The sequence below is a fragment of the Carcharodon carcharias genome, chromosome 14 (genome assembly GCF_017639515.1).
Source record: "Carcharodon carcharias isolate sCarCar2 chromosome 14, sCarCar2.pri, whole genome shotgun sequence".
In the NCBI taxonomy this organism is placed as follows: Eukaryota; Metazoa; Chordata; class Chondrichthyes; order Lamniformes; family Lamnidae; genus Carcharodon; species Carcharodon carcharias.
In genome coordinates, this window is record NC_054480.1 from 53,603,115 (window position 1) to 53,627,362 (window position 24,248).

The 24,248-nt window shown below is 43.1% G+C and overlaps 1 protein-coding gene across 5 annotated transcripts in view; it reads left to right on the forward strand.

Moving 5' to 3' along the window:
* bcas1 (brain enriched myelin associated protein 1) overlaps positions 1–24,248 on the forward strand; it is a 160,412-nt gene that overhangs the window by 67,707 nt on the left and 68,457 nt on the right. For 4 of the 5 annotated variants that reach the window (XM_041205118.1, XM_041205116.1, XM_041205113.1 and 1 more), the window contains exon 4: positions 1,656–2,197. In XM_041205118.1, the coding sequence (XP_041061052.1) occupies positions 1,656–2,197 (542 nt within the window). The remainder of the gene's footprint in view (positions 1–1,655; positions 2,198–24,248) is intronic. The other variant, XM_041205115.1, reaches the window with a different exon arrangement.

The window sequence follows — 24,248 nt, forward strand, 5'->3', positions numbered from 1 at the left end:
ACTACTACTTGAGCTTAATGAGCAGAAAATTGTAATTCTCACTGACTAATACCAGCTGCCCTATAACACCACTGCTTGATTTATTTTTTGCTCTTTCTCTTTCTCTCTCCACTTCTCTTATCCCCGCTGCTCTCAGTCAATGATCCCAATGCCACTTTGCTCATGGGGCCCCCACTCTCACTCCTTTTATCCTACTGCCCTCTGTCACTGGTCCCAATCTCGCTGTGCTGCTCACCTGAAGTTGCCGCGCTATTTGTACATACATAATGGTGAGCACCATTAGCCTCACCATTATTTTGACAGTAAATTCTGACTCACTGTCGACCAGGTTTACCTTATCGGCTATGCGGATAATTTTTTTAAAATGCAGTCATTTTGGTAAGGTCGTCCTTCTTCCAGAAGCTGTATGGGTGTCCCTGATATGAGGTGGAATTTAGTTGTGGTGAGGGGGGTCTGCCTACCAGTTGGAGAACCGGTGGGGGCCCCACATTGCCTTTCCATGGGAGGCCCGACCCTATTTCGGTACAGTCAGGCTCGTACTTGCACAGCATCGGACCTCCCTTCAGATTGAGCTCCCAGGACCACGGAAATCCCACCCCTGTGAGATGCCAGCCAATTAAAGCCAGCAGCTCTGCAGTACCAGCAGCACTGCCCAGCGCAGTGGTCACCACTGATATTGCACTGTTACCGAGGCAGAGGATCGGCAATGGATCTTCCAGAGTCAGGTAATTGGGGAAGGATGGGCTTCACGGGGAGGGGGTGCCAGACAGGGGAGGGAGTGGGGGAGCAGCAGCAAGGACAGGGTGTGGCTTCCTGCAGGGCCTCTCCTTCCCAAAGCTGGGTCCCTTATTTAGGTACAGAGCAGCTGAGAATGAGGGGTTGTCCCTGGAAGGCTGCAGGCAAACCTGATAGGCAGGGTTGAATACCTGCAACCCGCACCCTCCCACCCAATTACACGGAGCCTCCTCCCTGCTTCCAAACTCACCTGTAGGGGGAGGAGACCTTAAATTCCACCCATTGCTATATGCTGTATCTGTAATTATTCCCTTGAGCATCTTGTCTATTCCTGACATTAAGCTAATGTGCCTGTAGTTAGCCAGACCTGCCTTCTTATTAAAAGATTGGAACTATGTTGGTCACTTTCCAATTTAAAGGAACAGTTTTAGACTCCAATAAACTAATAAATTTACAGGCAAAGGACTCACATAGAACCTGTCCCATCCGGTAACTTTTTTTGTGTTTTATCTCACTTTTCACCCACGACAATCCCTAACATTTTCAACATGCTAATAGCCAGCACACTTCCAAGTGCTGAGATTGTAATTTGGCACAATATCTCATAATCTCACACATCTTCCTTGATATTTTGAACAACTGCATTTAAATTCTACAAAAGCAATGTATAATAGAAAATGTTGGAAACACTCAGCAAATCAGATAGCATCTGTGGAGAGATCAAGTCCATGACCTTTCATCAGGATATTTAAATTCTCCTCAGTTCAGACTGTAGGAGCTTAAGTTTGAGGAAAAATCATGTTTGTGCCAGGTAGATGTAGACATATTCAAATTAAGAATGTCACTGACATGTCAAGCCCGGATATATCCACAATATTCTGTGACTGATTATTAACAGGATCTTTGTTCATGTTTTGCAGTAGACTCAGTAGCAGATGTTAAACAGGACACTGGGGCCTTCACATCGGAAAAGACAATGGAGATTAGTGCCAATACTAATGCGGAGGAAAAAGAACTTGAGAAGTCTGCCAAGCCAGTTTCTAAATCTAGATTTTCCATGTCCTTTTCTCGCACTGTACCAGGGCGTACTAATGGCCCCTCTACAGAGCCAATATCAGGAACCGGAAAGCTCCAAGCCAATCAAGAGAGCGCTTCAGTGAACACAGCATCAGTTGATAAAGTGAATCTTCAAGAATCCTCCTCACAAAACGGAACTCCTGCTTTAAAGCAGCAACAGCTCTCTGCTGAACCAGCAGATGCAGCAGAACACATTGTAAAAGAAACAGAGCAACCAAAACAAAAAGAAGTAAGCTTCTTTGACAAACTGTTCAAACAGGGAGATAAGGGCAAACCACAAAATGAGAACCAAGGAGACCTGAAGGCTGAAAGTCAGCACTCAGCTGATGCTGATAGAGAAGCTACAGAGCTGATACACAGACTGGATAACGTACACCAATACTTGGTGAGTACTACCTGCTTTCATTCAATTAAACTAACATCTACAACTGAAATTGAAGAAAACTTAAAATTGTTTAAATGCATTTTGTTTCCGGACATGTTTTAAAAGGTTATGGAATTAAAATTAAAAGGGGTAGAAATACGACATTCCCATTTTTGCGTGCAAGTTGGGGCAGGCACATAATAGAATTCCTGTCCTTTAGTAGTATGGCCCAAGATACCCCTGATATTGGGTGTTGGGCCTCATTAACATCAAGTTAGTGCGGTGCAAAGAATAAATGAAGATCGTACTGCTGGTAGCATCACAGGTGACCTCAGACTAGAAGGGGATTGGGGAATTGTGGCCTGGTGGTCGAAGGGCGTTGACAGGGATTGGAGGGAGGGGGAAGTGGGGGTGCGATAGGGAGAAGCAGTGATTGTGAGGGGCGGTGGGAGTAGCGGCTCAGGTTTGTTAAATGTGGGACCAAGGGGAGCACATAGAACCATAGAAAAGTTACAGCACAGGAGGAGGCCATTCGGCCCATCTCATCCATGCCAGCCTGAGGACACCCAGGTGCCCTTTCTAATCCCAACTTCCTGCACCTGGCCCATAGCCCTGCAGCTTACAGCACTTAAGGTGCCAATTGTTTTTCATAGTTGATGGTGTCAAGGTTTCACTGAAAGGGACCAGCGCTAACGACCTCAGGACAAACCAATCATGCATTGGGGGGATCAAATAAGCTTTAGGCCCCTTATCTACTTACATAAAAGAGCTGATACGTGTAGCACCGTGCAACAGTTTTGTTGCCTTTCCTCATATGGCAGGCATCAGATTTCTACCTGAAATGCGCGCACACTTCGTACCCGCCATATTGAGGGCATAGAATGCCAGTTATTAACTGAAAAAGCAACATTGCATGGCTGAATTCATTCTTTTTGTTGGCTGAGAGGGTAACATTTTCTGTAAGGTTCAGTAAAGCCACAGGTTCAGTAATTTTTCTCAAGTGATTTAGCCGATTTCCATAGTACCATTACAGTAGCTGCAGCTCCACTAGGCTAGATAGGAAATACAAACACCAGTGTTCCTGCTTCTGATCATGGTTCGGCAACTCCCACTGGAAAGAGCGTGTGTACAATTTCACTGAAACTTAGGGTTGAACTCAGCTGGTATGGCCCCCAAGACAAACGGACATTTGACACAAAATTAGCCATTTTGATGAAGTAGGAGAGGATGCTGAATGTCTACAGAATCATTCCACCTTCTGGAGATGAGAAAAGAAAGCTGGGGGATGATAAAATATAGAAATATTAAAAGTATCATCCTGGAAATAAAAATTTCCCCAGTACGAGGTACTTACCCTGTTTATGATCACATTATTTTCTAAATTCTTTTGGTCTCATTCCTTTCATAATTTCTAATCCGGTAAATTGGGTATTCACTCTGTACAAATACACAATGTATTAATTCAAATGTAAATCCCATTTGATATGTAATAATTGAAAGAGCTTAACTTCTGTACAGAGTGTCCTAACTACAGTATAAATTTAAAATCAAATAATATTCATTGACAGCAAAGTGAAGAATGTTTAGAGGCATCAGGAACAAGTTTAGTTTCTAATGTAGTTTAAACACCATTTGCATGAGCTGTGCTGATTACTAAGTATTAACAGTTTAGAACTGGAAATAAGTGAAACAGAAATCAAATCTTATCAGAAAAGAATAAGTGCGAGGTAGATTACTGGCTTAAATATGCAGTTCTGAATAAGAGTGAGATGCAGTGATCCCTGTGACATTGTAGATGCACTGGGCCCTGACAGTGCAGATGCAGTGATCCCTGACGCTGTAGATGCACTGGGCCCTGACAGTGCAGATGCACTGGGCCCTGACAGTGCAGATGCACTGGGCCCTGACAGTGCAGATGCAGTGATCCCTGACACAGTAGATGCAGTGAGCCCTGACACAGTAGATGCAGTGAGCCCTGGCACAGTAGATGCAGTGAGCCCTGGCACAGTAGATGCAGTGAGCCCTGGCACAGTAGAAGCAGTGAGCCCTGGCACTGTAGAAGCAGTGAGCCCTGACAGTGTAGAAGCAGTGAGCCCTGACAGTGTAGAAGCAGTGAGCCCTGACAGTGTAGATGCAGTGAGCCCCGACACCGTAGACGCAGCGAGCCCCGACGCTGTAGATGCAGCGAGCCCCGACGCTGTAGATGCAGCGAGCCCCGACGCTGTAGATGCAGTGAGCCCCGAAACTGTAGATGCAGTGAGCACTGACACTGTAGATGCAGTGATCCCTGATAGGCTTCAGGACCCCGACAGCAGTGTTAAATAAGGGCCAGAAGCCTGGACTGTGGGGAAAGTAATCTGTGACTTTCCCTGAATCTTTACCTTCTTTGACTAAGCTTTTGATTATATGATCTAATACTGCTTTATGTTTGCTCACCTTATCTGAAAAGTTTGACTCTGGAAAGTTTGGGGGAGTGGGGTTGTGTGTAGAAGAAAATCGCTCCTGGGTGGGGGTTTTGGGGGAGTGGATGAAAATTGTTCGTGGATGGCTGGCGAGGGAGAAGATTGGTCGGTGGGGTGGTGGGGAATAAAATTGCTCTGGGGGTGGGGTGTTGATGGCGAGAGAACTGCTGCAAACTGAGAGTGGGGTGGATGTGCATGGCAAGGGGGCAGGGTTGTGCTGCAAGAGTTATAGGCTATAAAGTAAAACATAAAACTACCTCACCAAAACAGGGTCTGCTGTTAGCACAGTTTAATGATGTTTGAAGCTATAAAATTCAGAAATATGGAAAATAACTGTATGATCGCTTTTAGTGTCCGAATGCTTAAGCGATGTTGCTAATCGCAAATGTTTGAGCACTGCGATTTGGGGCTTTGATGACATTGATAATCTTTTAAATCTTTTAAATTTGATGACATTGATGTCAGTTACATTACTGGCAATGTTAAAGGATAACTAAATGATTGGTTTTGAGTGCAATTGATGTCACATAATGGCTAAATGATTGCTACTGAGTGCAGTTGATATCCAATGACAGCTAAAGGATTGCTTTTGAGAGCAATTGATATCGAATGATAGCTAAATGATTGCCTTTGAGTACCATTGATGTTAAATGATAGCTAAGTGATTGCTTTTGAGTGCAAGTGGTATCAAATGAGTGCACATGAATACTGTTGAACACAAATGATGTCAAACTTTTCAGGTAGGGTTGGATATATAGCCTTGGTTTCCAATGCTGATCACCAACCAATGACCCCTGTTGGCTTAAACTTGTGTGAATACGAGGAGAGAACAGGATTGGACTCAGCTGTGATGCCCACTTAATTTCAAAACCAGTGTTTTGTAGGTCTGCCATTGTCCTTTCTCATTAGCTAAGAACGTGGAATTGAGATGAGAGTCTCAGCAATGTCATGGCAACTGAAAGGAGGCTGCATTTTCCTCTCTCAGGATCTGACTATTTTATTGCTTCTGAGCCATCGTAAAAGTTAGATATGGAGCCAGGTTTTCTGCAGCCTGTCGCGGTGGGAACCATGATGGCTAGGCCAACTTAGTCATGGGAGGAGCCCAATACTTTGTCCTGGCAGCAGGAAGACCTCCCCCAATTCGGACAGAGGGCAGAAGGGACTGACACAGGACTCTCGGTCGCTGGCTCGTTAATGAATCAGTTGACAGCCATCATCTCTGAGCCCACCACAATTCAGTGGTGACTCAGGGATTAACTGGAGATTGCAGGAGTCTCCTGTGCCCTCAGAAAGCCCACCCAGTGAACCCTGTTTGGTTTTCCAGCAACCTCCCGGGGGATCCTTTATAGCCAGGCACACTGTGTTGATTGACGGACCTGGCATTGGGCAGGAGGATTTGATGGCCACTGAAGGCCACCCACCTCCCTTGCCTCAGGCACTCCTGCCCCCCACCCCACAATCCCCATCCCACCTTCAATCACCTGTGGCCTGGAGTACTTCTGCGATCCTGGACCTCAGGTAGGTGCAATGCTGCCAGCATACATCGCTCTCACTGGCACTGATAGCATGATGTGCTGCTAGCCTCTGATGGGCAGAAGTCCAAACCCACATTTTCGCTGAGGCAGGAGACCTTTAAAGATGACAGGTGAAGCTCGTTTCCCAGATTACTGCCCCATTCCCATTTCTGGCAATTTTGGTCAGCATGGGCTAAGGGTGCAGGCAGCCAGCCTGCTCGCAGCGGTCTCACAGCAGAGTTGACCAGTTCAAACCCCTCCCCCCACAATTTTGATGGAGTCGGGCTATTCTGTTAAGAGATGTGGTTGATGGCATCTCAGGGAAGTCCTGAACCACAGGTAATCCTAGTTCCAATTCGGGAACGGAAAAATAAGCAGCCACTTGCTCTTGGGAGTCTTTGATCAGTCGGCCATTTGTTTTGAAATTTTTTTTTAAATTTCCCTTCAGTTTCAATAGACTCCTTTGTCTAGATCTGTAATAGCCTGTTTTGGCCCCTCCATTTTGAATGCTTGGCTTAGTTTCAGAAGCTAATCAACTAGTTATCTCAGCAGTAGGTTGTGTACACAGTTTGACTGACAGTTTTAAGAGGTTATTAAAGGATTATCTGCTTTCAATGTAATTTCTGAATAGACATTTGTTTTTACAACTAAGCGACAACTTGAGGGAATTCAACTTTTTTCTAGTGGCTCTGCAGTTTCTTTATCAATAGGAAGTGTATTTGAGTGATGGCTCTATTAGATTGTTAGAAGTTTAATTTTTTTCATGTCCATTTCAAAGACTTTCCATTGCTATTACATGACTTCTGAGTTTTGTCCATAGTGGATGCTGTATGAGTGGCTATGGAGGCTAAATAGGGGGCATGGAGGAGGCATAGGCATTATAAAGGGGTGTGGTGAGTATGAGGGGGAATGGAAATATGAGGGGCATGGTGGGGGGCTGGAGGGTGGGTGGGGTGGGTGGGAAGAGGGATAGAGGGCTTGACAGTCATGATTACAACTGGGCTGATATCCCAGTAAATGATGGTGGACCTTCTAGCCGGCTGGCCTCATCATCCGCCCACCTCTGCCACCTCAAGCCTGCCGCTGGAGGAGGTTGGCCCAACTCCATCCCACCCCCACCTCACCAAACTAAAGTAGGGTGGGTGGGGCTTCCTTAAAGGAATCGGTTTGCGGATCTGGGAACTTTCCCGACCCATGCTTCCCATCTCCTTCATGAAAGTTAGACCTTAAGTATACATTCCTAGAGTCTAAATATTAAAATCACATCCTATAACTTAAAACTCAACAGTTGTTTCAAGTGAGTCCACTGAGCTAGAAAATGCAATTACAAATGGACATTTCAGTTAATCATGTCAGATCATTCAGTCAGTTCAAAACTATCCGTATCCTGAGGTGTGTTTCACAGACCAAGTGGATTCATTGTTTTTGTGTGAGGCGACCTATCCCATTACATGACCAAGGATAGAACAGATGCACTATTGCCATGAAGCTGAATGTTGTCCCACCTGTCTCCCCCCACCACCCCCCCCACCCCCACCGACCCAGCATATATGTATATTCTCTGATACCAATGATCAGCCACATTGCCACCATCAGCATATTTCCCTTGACATAAGATGATAGACATGGCACAAATCAAATCTTTTGGGTATAGCGTAGCTTCATAGGATGTACAGAAAAGACCAATTTGTGAGGGGCAGGTTCTGCCAAGAGTACTGCATATGAAGTGATTATCAGGCATCATTGTGGGTTGTTGTTTGAAGTGTTGGTGCCTGTTGCCCTGGTGCTGTAGCCACTAATCATCATAGTGGCCATGTCAGCTAAGGTGATATCGCCATTTTCCTCTGTTATAGCTATTGCCTCCCAGTTGCAAAAATTGAAATTAAAGGCCTTAATGTCACACTTACAAGCTTGCTTGAGATGGAGCTTTGGCTTCCTACTGATCATCTGGCTCTAGCTATCTCACAATACAGAAGATCCTTGGGTATGCACCCTGCGAGTATGCTTGAGCCAGCGAAGCCGCCTCTGTTTGATGAGTGCCAAGATAGTTGGGAGATTTGCCTTTGAGGGGGCTGCCACATTTGTGATTTTGTCCTTCCATGAGACACCCAGTTGCGCCGCCAACAGTGAAGATGAAAGTTGTTGAGCTTCCTTTCTTGATCACTGTAAGTCATCCATGTTTTACAGCCATATGATAGGCGTGTACAACAGGCCTCATAAACCCACATCTTGGTCTGAAGATCAACTACGTAATCACGAGTAATTTGTAACTACCCTTTACTTTCTTAACCACCAATAAGGAATGTGTAGAAGGATATGTAAAATAGGGCTGGATTTTACGGCCCCCTGGAGGGGGTATTTTCAGTGGAGGGGGCATGTGAAATATGAGAGGTAGTAAGCTCACCACCTTCTCGGTTACCCCAGGCTGTCCCCTTTGTAAGTGGGCAGGCTGTTGATTTTGGCACCATTTTTAAATTGCTGGTTAATGTTCAAGTTAGCTTGTTATCAAGCCAATTGACCAGAATAATATACTGCCCATGCCATAATATGGTTGATGTGGGCAGGTGGGCGGGAGTGGGCAGTCTGGTTTTTTAAGGAAGCTGCTTGAAGAGTGGGAAGGAGGAGGGGTATGTCCTGTGCTCATCTGGGATTCCCCCCCTCCTGCCGTAAGATACCACTCACCTTTGTTCCACTCCCATCTAGGCTCAAAAACCCACCCCCCTCCTTGGGCTCTGGGATCTGTGTCCCAGATCCCAGGGACTGCTTGATCTCTCAGCAGTGCCCACTACTGAGTTCTAGTGCTGCTAGGATTGCTCGACCTGCCGGCCAGCCAAATTGGCTGGCAGTTCTCAAGGGTGGAACTTCCTCCCACTGAGGGACTGAAGTCCCACTCCCTGCTTGTTTCGCCCACCGGCAGCACATTATGGCTGCGGAGTGAGCTTCTTTCAGGTGTGTCAGCTATCATCAATATGCTTAAACCACCATGCCCACGCGCCCACCTCCCCCCACTCCCCACCCCCCACCGAAATGGAGCCCATATTTATGGAAATTTAGCTTTAAGAGGACAAGCCATTCTCAATTCAACAGTAATCCAGGCTACATGTATTTATTTGCATAGTTTAATAATTGCCCATTCTGACGCAATTTCAGGTTTTAAATGTGGTTTCCCTGGTACTTAACTTTTCACGTATATACATAAATACACGGGGGAGCTTTAACTGCAAAAAACAGGTGGATTTGGATATGGTGAAGGTTAAAAGTCTTAAAAATCAGAATCCCAACACCAATCCTGCCATTTCCAGCTGTAACAGTTGATGGAAAACTGGCTATGTGGTCAACCCACTACAAGGAGCCAATTTGGCATTTTAAGTACTATATTGTGGCTGCGAGCCTCATTATTCTACTACTTTTGGAATTTAACTATGGACGGCCGGGGATCCCTGAGACTTGGACCAGGCATGGAAAAGAGCCGTTTCATCACGCTCCACATGCACTGGGGAGCCCTGCCTACTAGGCTTTCCCGTGCCTTACCAATGCCCCTCTCAGCTCCCAATGGGTCAGTACATTAAAATCAAGGCCACAGTTGTTACTTTGTGATACACCTTGCAAAAAGTTTCACAAGAATGGTTCCAAGGATGAGGAACTACAGGTATGAAGATAGATTGGAGAAGTTAGGACTGTTTTCCCTGGAGAAGAGAAGGCTAAGAGGAAATTTGATAGCAGAACTCAAAATCATGAGAGGTCTGGACAGAGTAGACAATGGGAAGCTGTCCCCATTCATGAAAGGATCAGGAATGAGAGGGCACAGATTTTTAGTAATTGGCAAAAGAAGCAAAAGTGATATGAGAAAAAACTTTATCACGTGGCGAGTGGTTAAGGTCTGGAATGGACTTTCTGAGAGCGTGGTGGCGGCAGGTTCAATCGAGGCATTCAAAAGGGAATTAGACAAGTTTTTGAAGAGAGAGAATGTGCAGGTTTACGGGGAGAAGATGGGAGAATGGCACTAAGTGAATTGCTCATTCTAAGAGCCAGTGCAGACACAATGGGCCAAATGGCCTCATCCTGCACTGTAACAATTCTGTGATATAATGTCAACTTGGCTCACTTGGTATCACTTTCAGCCCTGTCTTGAAAGGTTATAAGTTTAAGTTCAGCTTCAATACATAAAATAGGCTGACACTTCAGTCAAAGATGCCATACTTGAAATATTAAATACTGAAGGGCAAAAGGCCATCCAGATTTAGTACTTCAGTTCACTATCCAGTCACCTCTGCTGTAAAGTGTGGGTGTTAGATGAATATTAAATAGGAAATAGAATTACATCTCCAAGCAATTAATTTTATACTTCTGAACATTCCCTGTGACAATATATTTTAATTGACATATAATGTTAAGCTTAATTTGAAAACACGTTATCATCAATTTTGTGACATATTATGACATGCCAGATGATGTGTGCCAGGTGGACCAAATCCATGAGAGAAACTTGATCACACTTATCACAACGGTTTTGTAATTTGTATTTATTACAAGACGTGTGCACTGAATTCAGGTATAATAAGTCCACCAAGACCTTTAGAGATTTAAAAAAAAATGTAAATACTTATTAACAAAATAACAGATCTCAAGCACATACATAAGACTACAATAATAGCTCCTAAAATTCCTAATTAACCTGACTCCCAGTGACGCCATCATTAAGGCAACTGTCCAAAAATAGGTTTTAGGTTTTAAACAGATCTAGCAAGTTAACACAATATCCTGGACAGTGGAATTCCAATTGGCTTTTCTCCAGCTCCAGTTTTGGCAGACAGCAGACAAATGCTGGAGGCTTTGTTAAGGCTATTTCACACGCTCCTGTGAGATCTTACATGGCCTTCATCTGACACATAACCTTTCATTCTCCCTTTTATATGTTTCTTGCTTTATAATATGCAAATTCTGTTGTTCTTTGAAACTGTATCTTCCTCATAACACAAAAACTCCCATAGAGCAAATATTACCAGTTACCTTTGGGAAAATTAAACACATTCCTTAGGTTTGCTTATCTGGCTAGTTGTAAACAGACTGGGATTGCTTTGAAATCCAAATATCCCTTCATTTATCTAAAAATGCAAATTTCCTTCACACCTTACATGCTGAGCCAGCAATCCATGTTTACTCATTAGCATGTCAACTCCAAGCTTCTTTTGATGAGTTAAACTTGTACTTGACTGCAATTATAATTAAATCATACACGGTCAGACCCAACAATACTTACCCCCATAAACCTACTTCACAATAAACCAGAAGAATATTATGAAAATTATTATACTTTCATGACACCTCCATCCTTATGGAAAAATGAACCATCATAATTTAAAAAGATGGCTTCATTTTCTTAACCCATCTTACACTATCTACTATACTTAGCTATATATCCACACTATTACATTACCAGATGCATGCGTTAACATAACAATATATATAAAAATCCTGTGTATCAACAGAGGTCATTTCCCGTCAGTGTCCAGGTTTTAAATGTCCAATTTCCCCTTGAGCTTTAAACTCTCGACAATGCATCTGCAATTAGATTTTTTTCGTTCAGCCACATGTATAATCTGTAAATTAAATGGTAGCAGTAATAAACTCCATTGGAATAGCCTTGCATTTCGGTCTCAAAATCTGTTCAGAAATTTTAAAGGATTGTGGTCTGTGTGAATAATTGCCTCTGGCGAATTAGTTACAACATAAATCTCGAAATGCTGGAACTAACACCAGACCCAGTGTCTCCTTTTCGATCATTGAATATTTTCTCTGTTTTATGTTCAGCTTTTGTGAAAAATACCCTATCGATTTCTCAATTCCAGTTTTATATTCTTGCAACAGTATAGCCCCAATGCTCACATCACTTGCGCCATTGGCCAACTTAAATTGCTTGGCACAGTTGGGTACTGCTAAAACTGGTGTAGAGGTCAATATAGTTTTTGAACTGTCATATTCCTTCTGACACTCCTGTGTCCATTGAAACTTCTTGTTTCTTTTTAATAGTTCAATCAAAGGAGCAACCACACTGCTACAATTTGGAATAAGTCTTTAGTAAAACCCACTCGTGCCCAGAAATCTCAAAACTTGTCATTTTGTTGTAGGCATGGGGAAATCCATGATGGCTTTGACTTTCACATCTCTCGGAGCCACCCTACCATGTCCAATGTTATGGCCTAAATATGTAATTTGCGCTTTTGCAAATTCATTTTTAGCCATGTTCATCACCAAATTCGCTTCTTATAGTTGATTAAATAATTCTTCCAAATGTTGTAAATGCTCTTCCCACACTTGACTGAAAACTATCAAGTCGTCAATTTAAACAGCACAACTGCTCAGCCCTGTAATTACTTTGTTTGTCAGCCTTTGAAAAGTTGATGTGCATTTTTCATACCAAATGGCATGACTTTAAACTGATATAGTCCAACTGGCATCACAAAAACCTCCTTTGCTCTGTTTGATAACGGTACTTACCAACATCCTCTCAGCAAGTCAATCTTTGTGATAAATTTTGTCCTATTTTCTCAATGCAATCTTCCAATTGTGGTATAGGATGTGAATCTGCTTTTGTCACTGCATTCACCTTTTGATAGTCACACAGAGTCTTTGTGTCCCATCTGGTTTCAGTACCATCACAATACTGCAACTAGACTCAATGATATCATTTTGAAGCATGAATTCAATTTCTTTCTGTAATTGTGATAACTTTGCTGTATTAATCGATAAGGATGTTGCCTTATTGAAAATGAATCTCCTATACTCATCATGTGTAGCTAAATTTGTCCTCCCCAGCTTATTCCCACACATAGCTTTGTGTGACTACAATAGCTTTTCCAAATCACTTTGACACTTGTCTGGAAGGTAACTCAATATTACATTAAAATTTTTATGTACCCTCTCATTATCCAATTTGATTAGAAGGAAATTAATTTCAGAATCCTTCATTTCTATCTCTTTATCCTTATCTACCACCACTAATACCTCCCTTTGTTCCTCCTCCCTGTCAAAGTACTTTTTAAGCATAATTACATGGCACACCCTCTGTTTCTTCTATCTAGAGTATTTATTAAATAATTTACTTCACTCAGTTTTTTTTTCAATCCTGTAAGGCCTAAACCTTGCGTTTAACAAGTCACTCAGTACTGGTAACAAAACTTAACACTTTTTCCCCAGCAACAAAACTACAAGCTGTGGCTCTCCTATCTGCCTTCCATTTCATCACTTGCTTTGATATCTTTAAATGTTCCCTCGTTAACTCAGGTGCTTTGTTCAATCTTTCTCTGAAGTTTGATACATAATCCAGGACAGTGGTTTCTGAATTTTGACCCACCAATTTCTCATGAATTAACTTTAGTGGTCCCCTTATCTCGTGACCATAGACTAATTCAAAAGGACTAAATCCAGTTGATGCATTAGGAGCACCCATAATACAAATAACCAGATGGAATTCCCCAACCCAATCCTGTGGATAGTCTTGTCTATAAGCCCTCATCATAGTTTTTAAAGTTTGATGCCATATTTTCAAAAGCCCCTTGTGATTCACGATGGTAAACTGTTGACTTAAACTGTTTTATCCTCAAACTGTTCATTACTTCCTTAAACAGCTGTGACATGCTATTTGAATCCTGATCTGATTGTATTTCTTTTGGTAAACTATATCCTCTAAAAAAAAAAATTTAGTCAACTCTTCCACCTTCCACAATTCTCTTTGCTTAACATTTTGCAAAGGTATCGCTTCCGGAAACCTTGTAGACACATCCATTGTTGTCAGCAAGCCTGATTTCCACTTTTAGTCTTAGGGAGGGGTCCTACACAATCAATCAAGACCCTAGTAAAAGGTTTGTCAAATGCTTGAATGGGAATTAAAGGTGCCGGCTTAATCACTGCTTGTGGTTTCCCTGACATGCATGACATGTTGTACAGAGCATGTCTACACCTTTGTGCAATCCAAGCCAATAAAAATGTTTTTGTATTTTTGCCTGTGTCTTTCTAATTCCTAAATGCCCCCTATTGGAATTTCATGAGCTATTCTTAGTATCTCAATTCTACATCCAGGTGGTATAACAATCTGATGCACTTTCATCTATTTTTGAGCTGCTGAAACTTGATACAGTCACCAATTGCAATAACATTCTGGAGTACACTCTGCCCCTGTCTCTGAATGCGCTGTCTGATATAACTGCTTTATTTGTGGATCCTTTTGCTGCAGCTCTACCAACTGCTAAACACTTCAGCTGCATTCTCTTCCATTCTCTCTTCCTGAACAATCTTATCAAAGACAGTATCAGCTAATTGAATTTCAGTACCTTTCCTCAGCCTTATAACTTCCTCCTCTTCCTGTTTCAATCTGTGAGCTTATGATCTCATTACTACACTAACTGGAAAAAATCCAGGATACTCTTTCTCTAACCCTTCTGTTGAATGCACCTCCACAGGCTGCCCAACAACTACTGTAGGCATCACCCACATCTGTGATCCAGCTATATCATTATCTAAAATAAATAGAACTCCTGCAATGGGCAATTTTTCCACTACTCCAACAATCAACTTACCTGTTTTACACCTACTCTTTAAATTTACCTTTTAATGGAATAGGTTTAGCGTTCCCATGAGCCCCATTTATTATCACCTGTTCCTGCAATATTCCCCCTGAACAACAAATATCATTCTCTCATAACATTGAGGATTGCCTATTTTTACCTGCTGCACCCTGTTCACATGGAAAGACTTCCCCTTCACATACAAAATCTTTAAACATTTCTGCAACCCGCTCCTCAGAACTCCCTTGGGTCAATTGTGAACACATTCCCACTTCTTTACCTATCACTAATTATTCTTATTTTACCTGTACACAAACCACCATTTTTTCTGTACACAATCCACTGGTTTTTCCTGTGCTTGGACCTCAGAACCAACAGCACTTTTACTTCCAGAACATTTTTGCATTCCAATTATTGTAACAGGTTTTCTCTGTAATTTCCAACACATGGACTTCGTTTGTCCAACTTTATTACAATGAAAACACCTCAATTTTTGAGCGTCACTTGTACCCTTAGCACCTTCCTTTTTATTCTGAGAAAAAACTTCCTGGGAACTCCCACCTACTCCTTCTCTTCCCTGATTACCTACTTTCACCTTCCCACTTTCTATCCTTCTCTGATTTAAAAGGGTGATGAAAGAAAGGTATAGATCTATGAACTAACTCATAATCATCAGCTATCTCTGCTGCTTGTCTTACCGTTTTAACCCTCTGTTTCTCCGATGAGTTCTCACTACTGAGAGAATTGAATCTTTAAATTCTTCCAAAAGAATTATTTCTCTAGGAGCTGCATATGTTCTGTCTACTTTTAATACCCATATCCACCGGTCAAAATTACTTTGTTTTACTTTCTCAGGCTGTTACCTTATATTCCTAAATTTCTGCTTGTACGCCTCAGGAACCAACTTATATGCACTAAAAAAGCTTTTTCTACTGCCTCATAATCCATCGACACTTTTTCTGACAGTGAAGCATAAACCTCATGAGCTCTCCCCACTAACCTAAACTGTAAAAGTAATGTCCAGTTTTCTTGTGGCCATTTCATCTGTTTAGCTATCTTCTCAAGTGAAATAAAGAATGCCTCTACATCCCTTTCTTCAAACTTCAGAAGAGCTTGCACAAATTTAAGCATCTCCCCACTGTTTTAGGTCGAAGGCTTTTCCATCATCAGAGCCTTGCTTAACATATGAGGTCCCTTTTTTAAAGTCCAGATCTTTAACCTGGTATTCTCTTTCCCTTTCCTTCTCCCTCTCCTCCATTGCTAACTTTCCCCTCTGGAGGTCAAGTTTTTGCATTGTTACTTCTCTTTGAAATATTCTCTCTTTTTCTTTTTCATTTTCTGTTGCCTCTAGTTCAAGTTTTTTTCATTTCCATTGCTTGTTTAAATTCAAGCTTCTTCATTTGTAACTGAAGTCTCACTACTTCTAACTGTGACTCACTAATGTCAGGTATCACTTACAACTTCAAATGCTGTGCTATCACTTCAACTATATCTGCTTTCTTTGCCTCTACAAGTAACTTCACCTGCAACTTATCCACCACTTCTGTTAACTTATCCTTCGATACTTTTTATAACCCAATCAGAGTTTAAAAGTTTTAGCCATGGATACAGCCATCTTTGCAGTCTCACCGCTTAAAAATCCCTCACATCAACTCCTGAATTCAATGTGCTACTCGGACTCGTAACCTTAAGATTCACTAACTCCAAACCAATCAAGGAATTTCAAACATCTCACAAAAAACCCCAATTTGTTATGATGTGAAAGATGGTATGTGCCAGGCAAACCAAATCCACAAGAGAAACTGGTTGTGCTATCACAATAGTTTTGCAATTTGTATTTATTATGAGATGTGTGTACTGAATTCAGAAGTAATAAGTCCACCAAGACCATTAGAGATTTTTTCAAAAACAAATTAAAATATTTATTAACAAAATAACAGATGTCAAGCATGTACGTAAGACTACAATTACTACTATAATAACTCCTAAAATTCCTAACTAATCTGACCCCCAGTTACAACCCCTTCAAGGCAACCATCCAAAAATAGATTTTAGATTTTAAACAGATCCAGCAAATTAACACAATATCCTGGACAGTGGAATTCCAAATGGCTTTTTCTCAGCGTCAGTTTCAGTAGACAGCAGACTTTGCACAAACGCTGGAGGCTTCATTAAAGCTTTTTCACACACTCCTGTTAGAACTTACATAGCCTTCATCTGACACGTCACCTTTCATTCTCCTTTATATATGTTTCTTTCTTTATAATATGTAAAGTCTATTGTTCCATATGCTTTTGAAACCATATCTTTCTCAAAAAATAAAAATTTCCATGATACCAATATTGCCAGAAACCCTTTGGGAAAAATAAGCACATTCCTTAGCCTTGCTTATCTGGCAAGTTGTAAACAGGCTGGGTTCCTTTTGAAATCCAAATATCCCTTTATTTACCTAAAAATGCAAATTCCCTTCACACCTTACATGCTAAGGCAGCATCCATGTTTACTCAATAGCATGTCAAGCACCCAGCTTCTCTTGTTGAGTTAAACTTGCGGTCTACTTGACTCCAATTATAATTAAATCACACACAGACAGACCTAACTATACTTACCCCCATAAACCTACTTCACAATAAACCAGAAAAATATTATAAAAATTATTATACTTTCATGACATACTAAGACCAACATGATCTTCATAAGTTAAAAACAGAAATGGTGGAAAAATCAGCAGGTCTGGCAGCATCTGTAGAGAGAGAAATAGAGTTAACGTTTTGAGTCCAATATGACTTCTTTGAAGGGTCATACTGGACTGGAAACATTGGCCCAGGTTTTCATTGCGTCGGGTTGATTCAGCAGCCTTTTAAAATGGCGGACGAGTCACAATTCTAGGATTCCTGACACAATTCCTGGGCTGTCTGATTTTTGGGAGTGCCTTTAAAGGGTGCAGGCTGCTTATTGTCAGAAGCCCGCATTCAACACTCCTGAGCAGGCTGGCTCCATTGCAGAGATAGGCATCTCTTACTCCTTTGCAATTGTCATGGAGTTGGGCCAGGTTTTAAAGAGTGAGGTTTTTTTTTATTCGTTCATGGGATGTAGGCGTTGCTAGCTAGGCCAGCATTTATTGCCCACCCCTTGAGGCTGAGTGGCTTGCTAGGCCATGTCAGAGAGCATTTAAGAGTCAACCACATTGCTGTGGGTCTGGAGCCACATGTAGGCCAGACCGGGAAAGGATGGCAGAATTCCTTCCAGTGAAACAGATGGGTTTTTACGGCAATTGACAATGGTTTCACGCTCATCATTAGGTTTTTAATTCCAGATTTTTTATTGAATGCAAGTTTTGCCATTTGCTGTGGTGGGATTCGAACCCAGGTCCCCAGAGCATTACCCTGGGTATCTGGAGTACTAGTCCAGTGACAATACCATTTTGTCACTGCCCACCTTAGAGAAGTTGTGAACCTTAGTGTGCATGGAGGGACCTTTCAAAAGGTAAGTTCAAAAGGTCCCCGTCATGTCCCCTATGCCAAATGACATTACCTCCACCCTCTCCATGCCCCCACATGCCCCCATGCCAAGCTCTCCCCGTCCACCCACCCCCTATGTCTCCTCATGGCCTCATGCCTGGCTGGGCCCTTCCACCCACCCCTTTCTCCCCCTCATGCAAGCCCTGGCACTTCCATGACTATTGACCCACTGTACATTTTCTATTTGATTGACAGCTTAGGCCCTCTGATCTCTTCAGACAGTTTCACTATGTTTGTTGACATAAGCAAATAGAATTAAGTACTTGTAGTTTGTGGTTTTTGAGATTTCAAAGGGCCTGGATGATCGACACTTTGATCAACTTTCACTACAGACCTTTTTCTTCATAGGAGAACAATTCTTCAATGGAGGACATTTTTTCAAAACTTATTTTTATACATCCCACTTTATAATGTGATGTCCATTGGTTCGAGAAAGTGTACAGTGGGTCAATAGGCATATAAGTGCCAGAGCCTGGCACAGGGGGCATGAGGTGACATGGATGGGGCATGGGGTGTGATTGTTAGGTGAAGGGGGTGTGACGGGTGAGGGCTGGAGGGCGTTTTCTTTTGGGACAAAGTCCCACCTACATCCGTGATTCCTCTGACACCTTACATCACATCAACAATTTCCAGTTCCCTGGCCCCAACCGCTTCCTCTTCACCATGGACGTCCAATCACTCTACACCTCCATCCCCCACCAGGATGGTCTGAGGGCCCTCAGCTTCTTCCTCGAACAGAGGCCCGAACAATCCCCATCCACCACTACTCTCCTCCGTCTGGCTGAACTTGTTCTCACGCTGAACAATTTCTCCTTCAACTCCTCTCACTTCCTCCAAATAAAAGGTGTGGCTATGGGTACCGGCATGGGCCCCAGCTATGCCTGTCTCTTTATGGGGTATGTGGAACATTCCTTGTTCCGGTCCTACTCCGGCCCCCTTCCACAACTCTTTCTCTGGTACATCGATGATTACTTCAGTGCCGCTTCATGCTCTCGTCGGGACTTGGAAAAATTTATTAATTTTGCTTCCAATCTCCACCCCTCCATCATTTTCACGTGGTCCATCTCTGACACTTCCCTTCCCTTCCTTGACCTCTCTGTCTCAATCTCTGGTGGTAGACTGTCCACCAATATCCATTACAAACCCACCGACTCCCACAGCTATCTCGACTACAGCTCCTCACGCCCCGCTTCCTGTAAAGACTCCATCCCATTCTCTCAGTTCCTTCGCCTCCTTCGCAACTGTTCCGATGATGCTACCTTCAAAAACAGTTCCTCTGACTTGTCCTCCTTCATCCTTAACTGAGGTTTTCCACCCACGGTCGTTGACAGGGCCCTGAACCGTGTCCGGCCCATCTCCCGCGCATCCGCCCTCACACCTTCTCCTCCCTCCCAGAAACATGATAGGGTCCCCCTTGTCCTCACTTATCACCCCACCAGCCTCCTCATTCAAAGGATCATCCTCTGCCATTTCCGCCAACTCCAGCATGATGCCACCACCAAACACATCTTCCCTTCACCCCCCCATCGGCATTCCGTAGGGATCGCTCCCTCCGGGACACCCTGGTCCACTCCTCCATCACCCCCTACTCCTATGGCACCACCCCATGCCCACGCAAAAGATGCAATACCTGCCCCTTCACTTCCTCTCTCCTCACCGTCCAAGGACCCAAACACTCCTTTCAAGTGAAGCAGCATTTCACTTGCATTTCCCCCAACTTAGTCTACTGCATTCGTTGCTCCCAATGTGGTTTCCTCTACATTGGAGAGACCAAACGTAAACTGGGCGACCGTTTTGCAGAACACCTGCAGTCTGTCCGCAAGAATGACCCAAACCTCCCTGTCGCTTGCCATTTTAACACTCCACCCTGCTCTCTTGCCCACATGTCTGTCCTTGGCTTGCTGCATTGTTCCAGTGAAGCCCAACGCAAACTGGAGGAAGAACACCTCATCTTCCGACTAGGCACTTTACAGCCTTCCGGACTGAATATTGAATTCAACAACTTTAGGTCGTGAGCTCCCTCCCCCATCCCCACCCCCTTTCTGTTTCCCCCTTCCTTTTTTTTTCCAATAAATTATATAGATTTTCCTTTTCCCACCTATTTCCATTATAAAAAGAGAAAAAGGAAAAGAAATATATTGATTTATTTATTTATTTTTTACATCTTTTATGCTCTCCCCACCCCCACTAGAGCTATACCTTGAGTGCCCTACCATCCATTCTTAATTAGCACATTCGTTTAGATAATATCACCAACTTTAACTTTAACACCTATGTGTTCTTTTGTATTATTGTTGTTGACATCTTTTGATGATCTGCTTCTATCACTGCTTGTTTGTCCTGACAACCACACCCCCACTCCACCTCTCTCTCTCTCTCTCTCTCCGCCCCCCACACACACACCTTAAACCAGCTTATATTTCAACTCTTTCTTGGACTCGAACTCAAGTTCTGTCGAAGGGTCATGAGGACTCGAAACGTCAGCTCTTTTCTTCTCCGCCGATGCTGCCAGACCTGCTGAGTTTTTCCAGGTAATTCTGTTTTTGTTTTTGTTCCCTCAGCAATGAGGCGGGCCTTTTAAACAGCTCGCCTCCGCAACCAGCAGTCTCTGTGGGTGCATCCACACTTCCTCTTGGATCAGTTGGCCGGCTGCATCCTGCACCCAGCCCCCAGCAATAAAGATTCTACCTTTGTGGGCACTTTCTCCCAAAGAGATCTCCCAAGGTGGGCGGGCAGAGCAGGGGTTTTCCCAATTCCCTCTATCCGGCTCGAGGTTGAAAATTTAGGCCATTAACTCTGTTTCTCTCTCCACATAGGCTGCCAGGCCTGCTGAGTTTTTCCAGCACTTAATCTTTTTATTTCAGACCTCCAGCATCTGCAGTATTTTGCTTTTATGATCTTTTTCAAGTTATTTTGAGCAGGAAGCCTATTTAAATAAACTAGGATGGAGACCTGAGAAATTTAAGGTAAGCTGCATCTGAATGACTCATACAGCCCTCCCTCAGCACTGCAAAAGTAATCTTAGGCCTGGATTCACTCTCCCGAAGTGGGTGTGCAGAACTAGGAAATCTCTCAGTTTGGTACACCGGCCTCAGAAAAAAGTGGGCTGAATGGCAGGATCTTCATTCTGGAGGAGTGGGTGAGGTATGGACTTAGGCCCAGTGGCCCAGGACACAGGTCAGACGCAGCCGCAGGGACTGCTGAGTGCTGAAGCAGACTGTTCAAAAAGGCCAACCTCAGTTCTCTGGAATTTTGTCCCAGTTGTTTTCTTATTGTCTAGGCCCTTTAGCTTCACCCCTCACATCCCTTCACCCGACCACCCCCACCCCCACTCCCCATGACCACCGAGCCAAACTATGCCCCCCACTCAACCCCAATGGACCCATGCACCCCCAGCCATCCTTATAGCCCCTCTGCCAATTTTGTGCCTGCTCACCAGCTCATAACAACTCCTGACTCCCACCAATCCTCATGGCCCCTTATAGCCCCTATACTGACTTAGTGTCAATTCATGCCGCTCCACCCGCCACCCTGTGCCCTTATACCTTCCATGTAAGCTCACCAAGTATCCACCATGGACAGATTCAAGAGCCATGCTGAGATGAAATAAAATAAAGCTTTAAATATTTATTACACAGTACACTATAAAAAACTCTAATTCATGGAAGGCCATTCTCTGCATTTAAATCTCTTTAATATTTATTCCTTATAATAACAAACATTTATATTCATAAGACCTAATGAATGACAGCTAATCCTGTAATAACTTCGTTGAGCTGTCAACCAAACTGTGAAGGTGCAGTCATCTCCACCCCCCCACCCCCCCCAAACTGTGCTAATGATAGCTTATTCAAACATTCAAACATTAATAATGCTGTAGTCATAGCAATTAGGGTTATGTCAATAAACAACTATTGAAACTGCTAGATGAGTTTTTTTTTCAACTCAGACACAGGCAGGCAGTTTTGGTTTCATTTTTTAAAGGGAAGAGCATTTAAATAACTTTAAGAGCCTTTAAGAGTGTTTATATCTACTCTAAACATTGGTAATTCACATCCTGAGGGTTAAGGCCCTTGCTGTAGTGAAAATGGGGTTTGTTTGAACTTAACACAGGGCAGAATCTTGCCCTTGGATGGCGGGTGGGCAGCCGGCTCCTGCCACTGAAATGGGGCCCACTGCCATTTTGAGTGGGCGGGCCAATTAAGGCGCATGTGCACAAAAGAGCGCACTTCTCCCTGAGACAAAGTGCTGTCTCAGGGAGACCAGTGACAGTCCGAAAAACTTTAAAAATACAAAAATTAAAAAATTATTAACATGTCCCCCTCATGTGACAATGTCACATGAGATGGGACATGTTAATAAAGACCACATAAACATTATTAATTTTTTAAAATACGACATGAAACTTCATCCCGCCAGTGGATGAAGTTTCTTCAATAATCTGCAGCCCGCTGGGGCTCCTGGCCTGTCCGCCAGCCTTAAGGTTGGACGGGCAGGTCTTTAATTATTTTAAATAGCCTGTCAATGGCCTCAATTGGCCATTGACGGGTCGGCGGGCAGACAGCTGATTTCGCTGTCCGCCCACCTTCTTAAAAATTTAAATGGATACCTCCCAAAGTCATCCTGCATCATTTTCCCCTCAGTGACCAGGCCCCGCCCCCAAATCGCCATGGGGGAATTCCTGGCCACACAGTTCAAATGGCCCTACTGAATTTGGAATTCCCACATGTGGAAGTTACATCCCATGCCTGTTCTCCAGCACAACCCCCACAAACCGCCCCCCCCCACCCTCCAATGAAAATGTTTTCTGTTGGATATGGGGGCCGGAATTCCAAATCCTAGGTCTGTCACCATTTTGGATATGTTGCAGAATCCACAACTCTGCGAAAATTCAGGCCTTAGCCTGGATTCTGTGCTGAAGTCTCTGGACTGGGGCTAAGCCGCAACTTCTGATTCTGAGGTGAATGATTTACTACTGAGCCAAGACTGACATGTTGGCTGAAGAAAACGCATCAACCAGGACACCAGAACTCCCTATTTTGCAAACAATAACCACCTAACCAGCAGAATAGGCAAAATAGGTCTCCGTTTACCATCTTGTTTGAAGAAGTATCTCTGAGAAAGCAGCACTTTCAGTGCTACACTAGAATGTGAGCTGCTTTTGTGTGCTGAAGATTTTTAAGGCCTTGGACTCTCTTAACTAAATCTAAAGTGAGAGTCCTCCAAATTGAGTCAAAGCTCAAACCAGGTTATTAATTCACATGTTTTTTGTGAAGGGGAGGGGATATTTAAAGTCTCAATTCCTCTGTTATGGCCACCCAGTACCCACAGCTCACAGAGTGGGTGTGCAGCATATTCTCAGGAGACTTTGAAGGTAGCTTTCAGTTGACAATTGGAAGATGCGCAATACCAGTACAGAAGGTATTATCAATTAGTTTTCCTTTCTGAAGTGGCTTTTGTTTCCCATTCTAGTTACAATTTTATTTTCTCTTAGCTTTACTTGTCAAATTTTCATTTGCAGCATTTTCATTTGCATTGAGTAAGTAGGGTCATGAGGACTGGAAACGTCAACTTTTTTCTTCTCCGCCAATGCTGCCAGACCTGCTGAGTTTTTCCAGGTAATTCTATTTTTGTTTTGGATTTCCAGCATCTGCAGTTTTTTGTTTTTATTACTTTCAGTACTCACTTTCAGTGAGTGATGTTACTTCATGGTCGATTATGACCTATGCAAACCAATCTCACAAAGCACAGTCTGCAACCTGAACAAAACAGCTGAATGGATTTTTTAAAAAATTAGCATCAGCTTTAACAAGTGAATATTGACAGTTATTTGGGGTTCAATATTGTTGCCTTCCAGTGCAGTCAATATTCTACTTACATACAAACTGCACATAAAAACAATAAAATGCAGAAGGTTCCCACTTCAGTCCTTAGTTGGTGTTGAATTAGTTGATCATAGTTGATGCAGCAGTCAGGGCAGTAGAACTGGTAGTTTGGGGGCACGGGGAGGT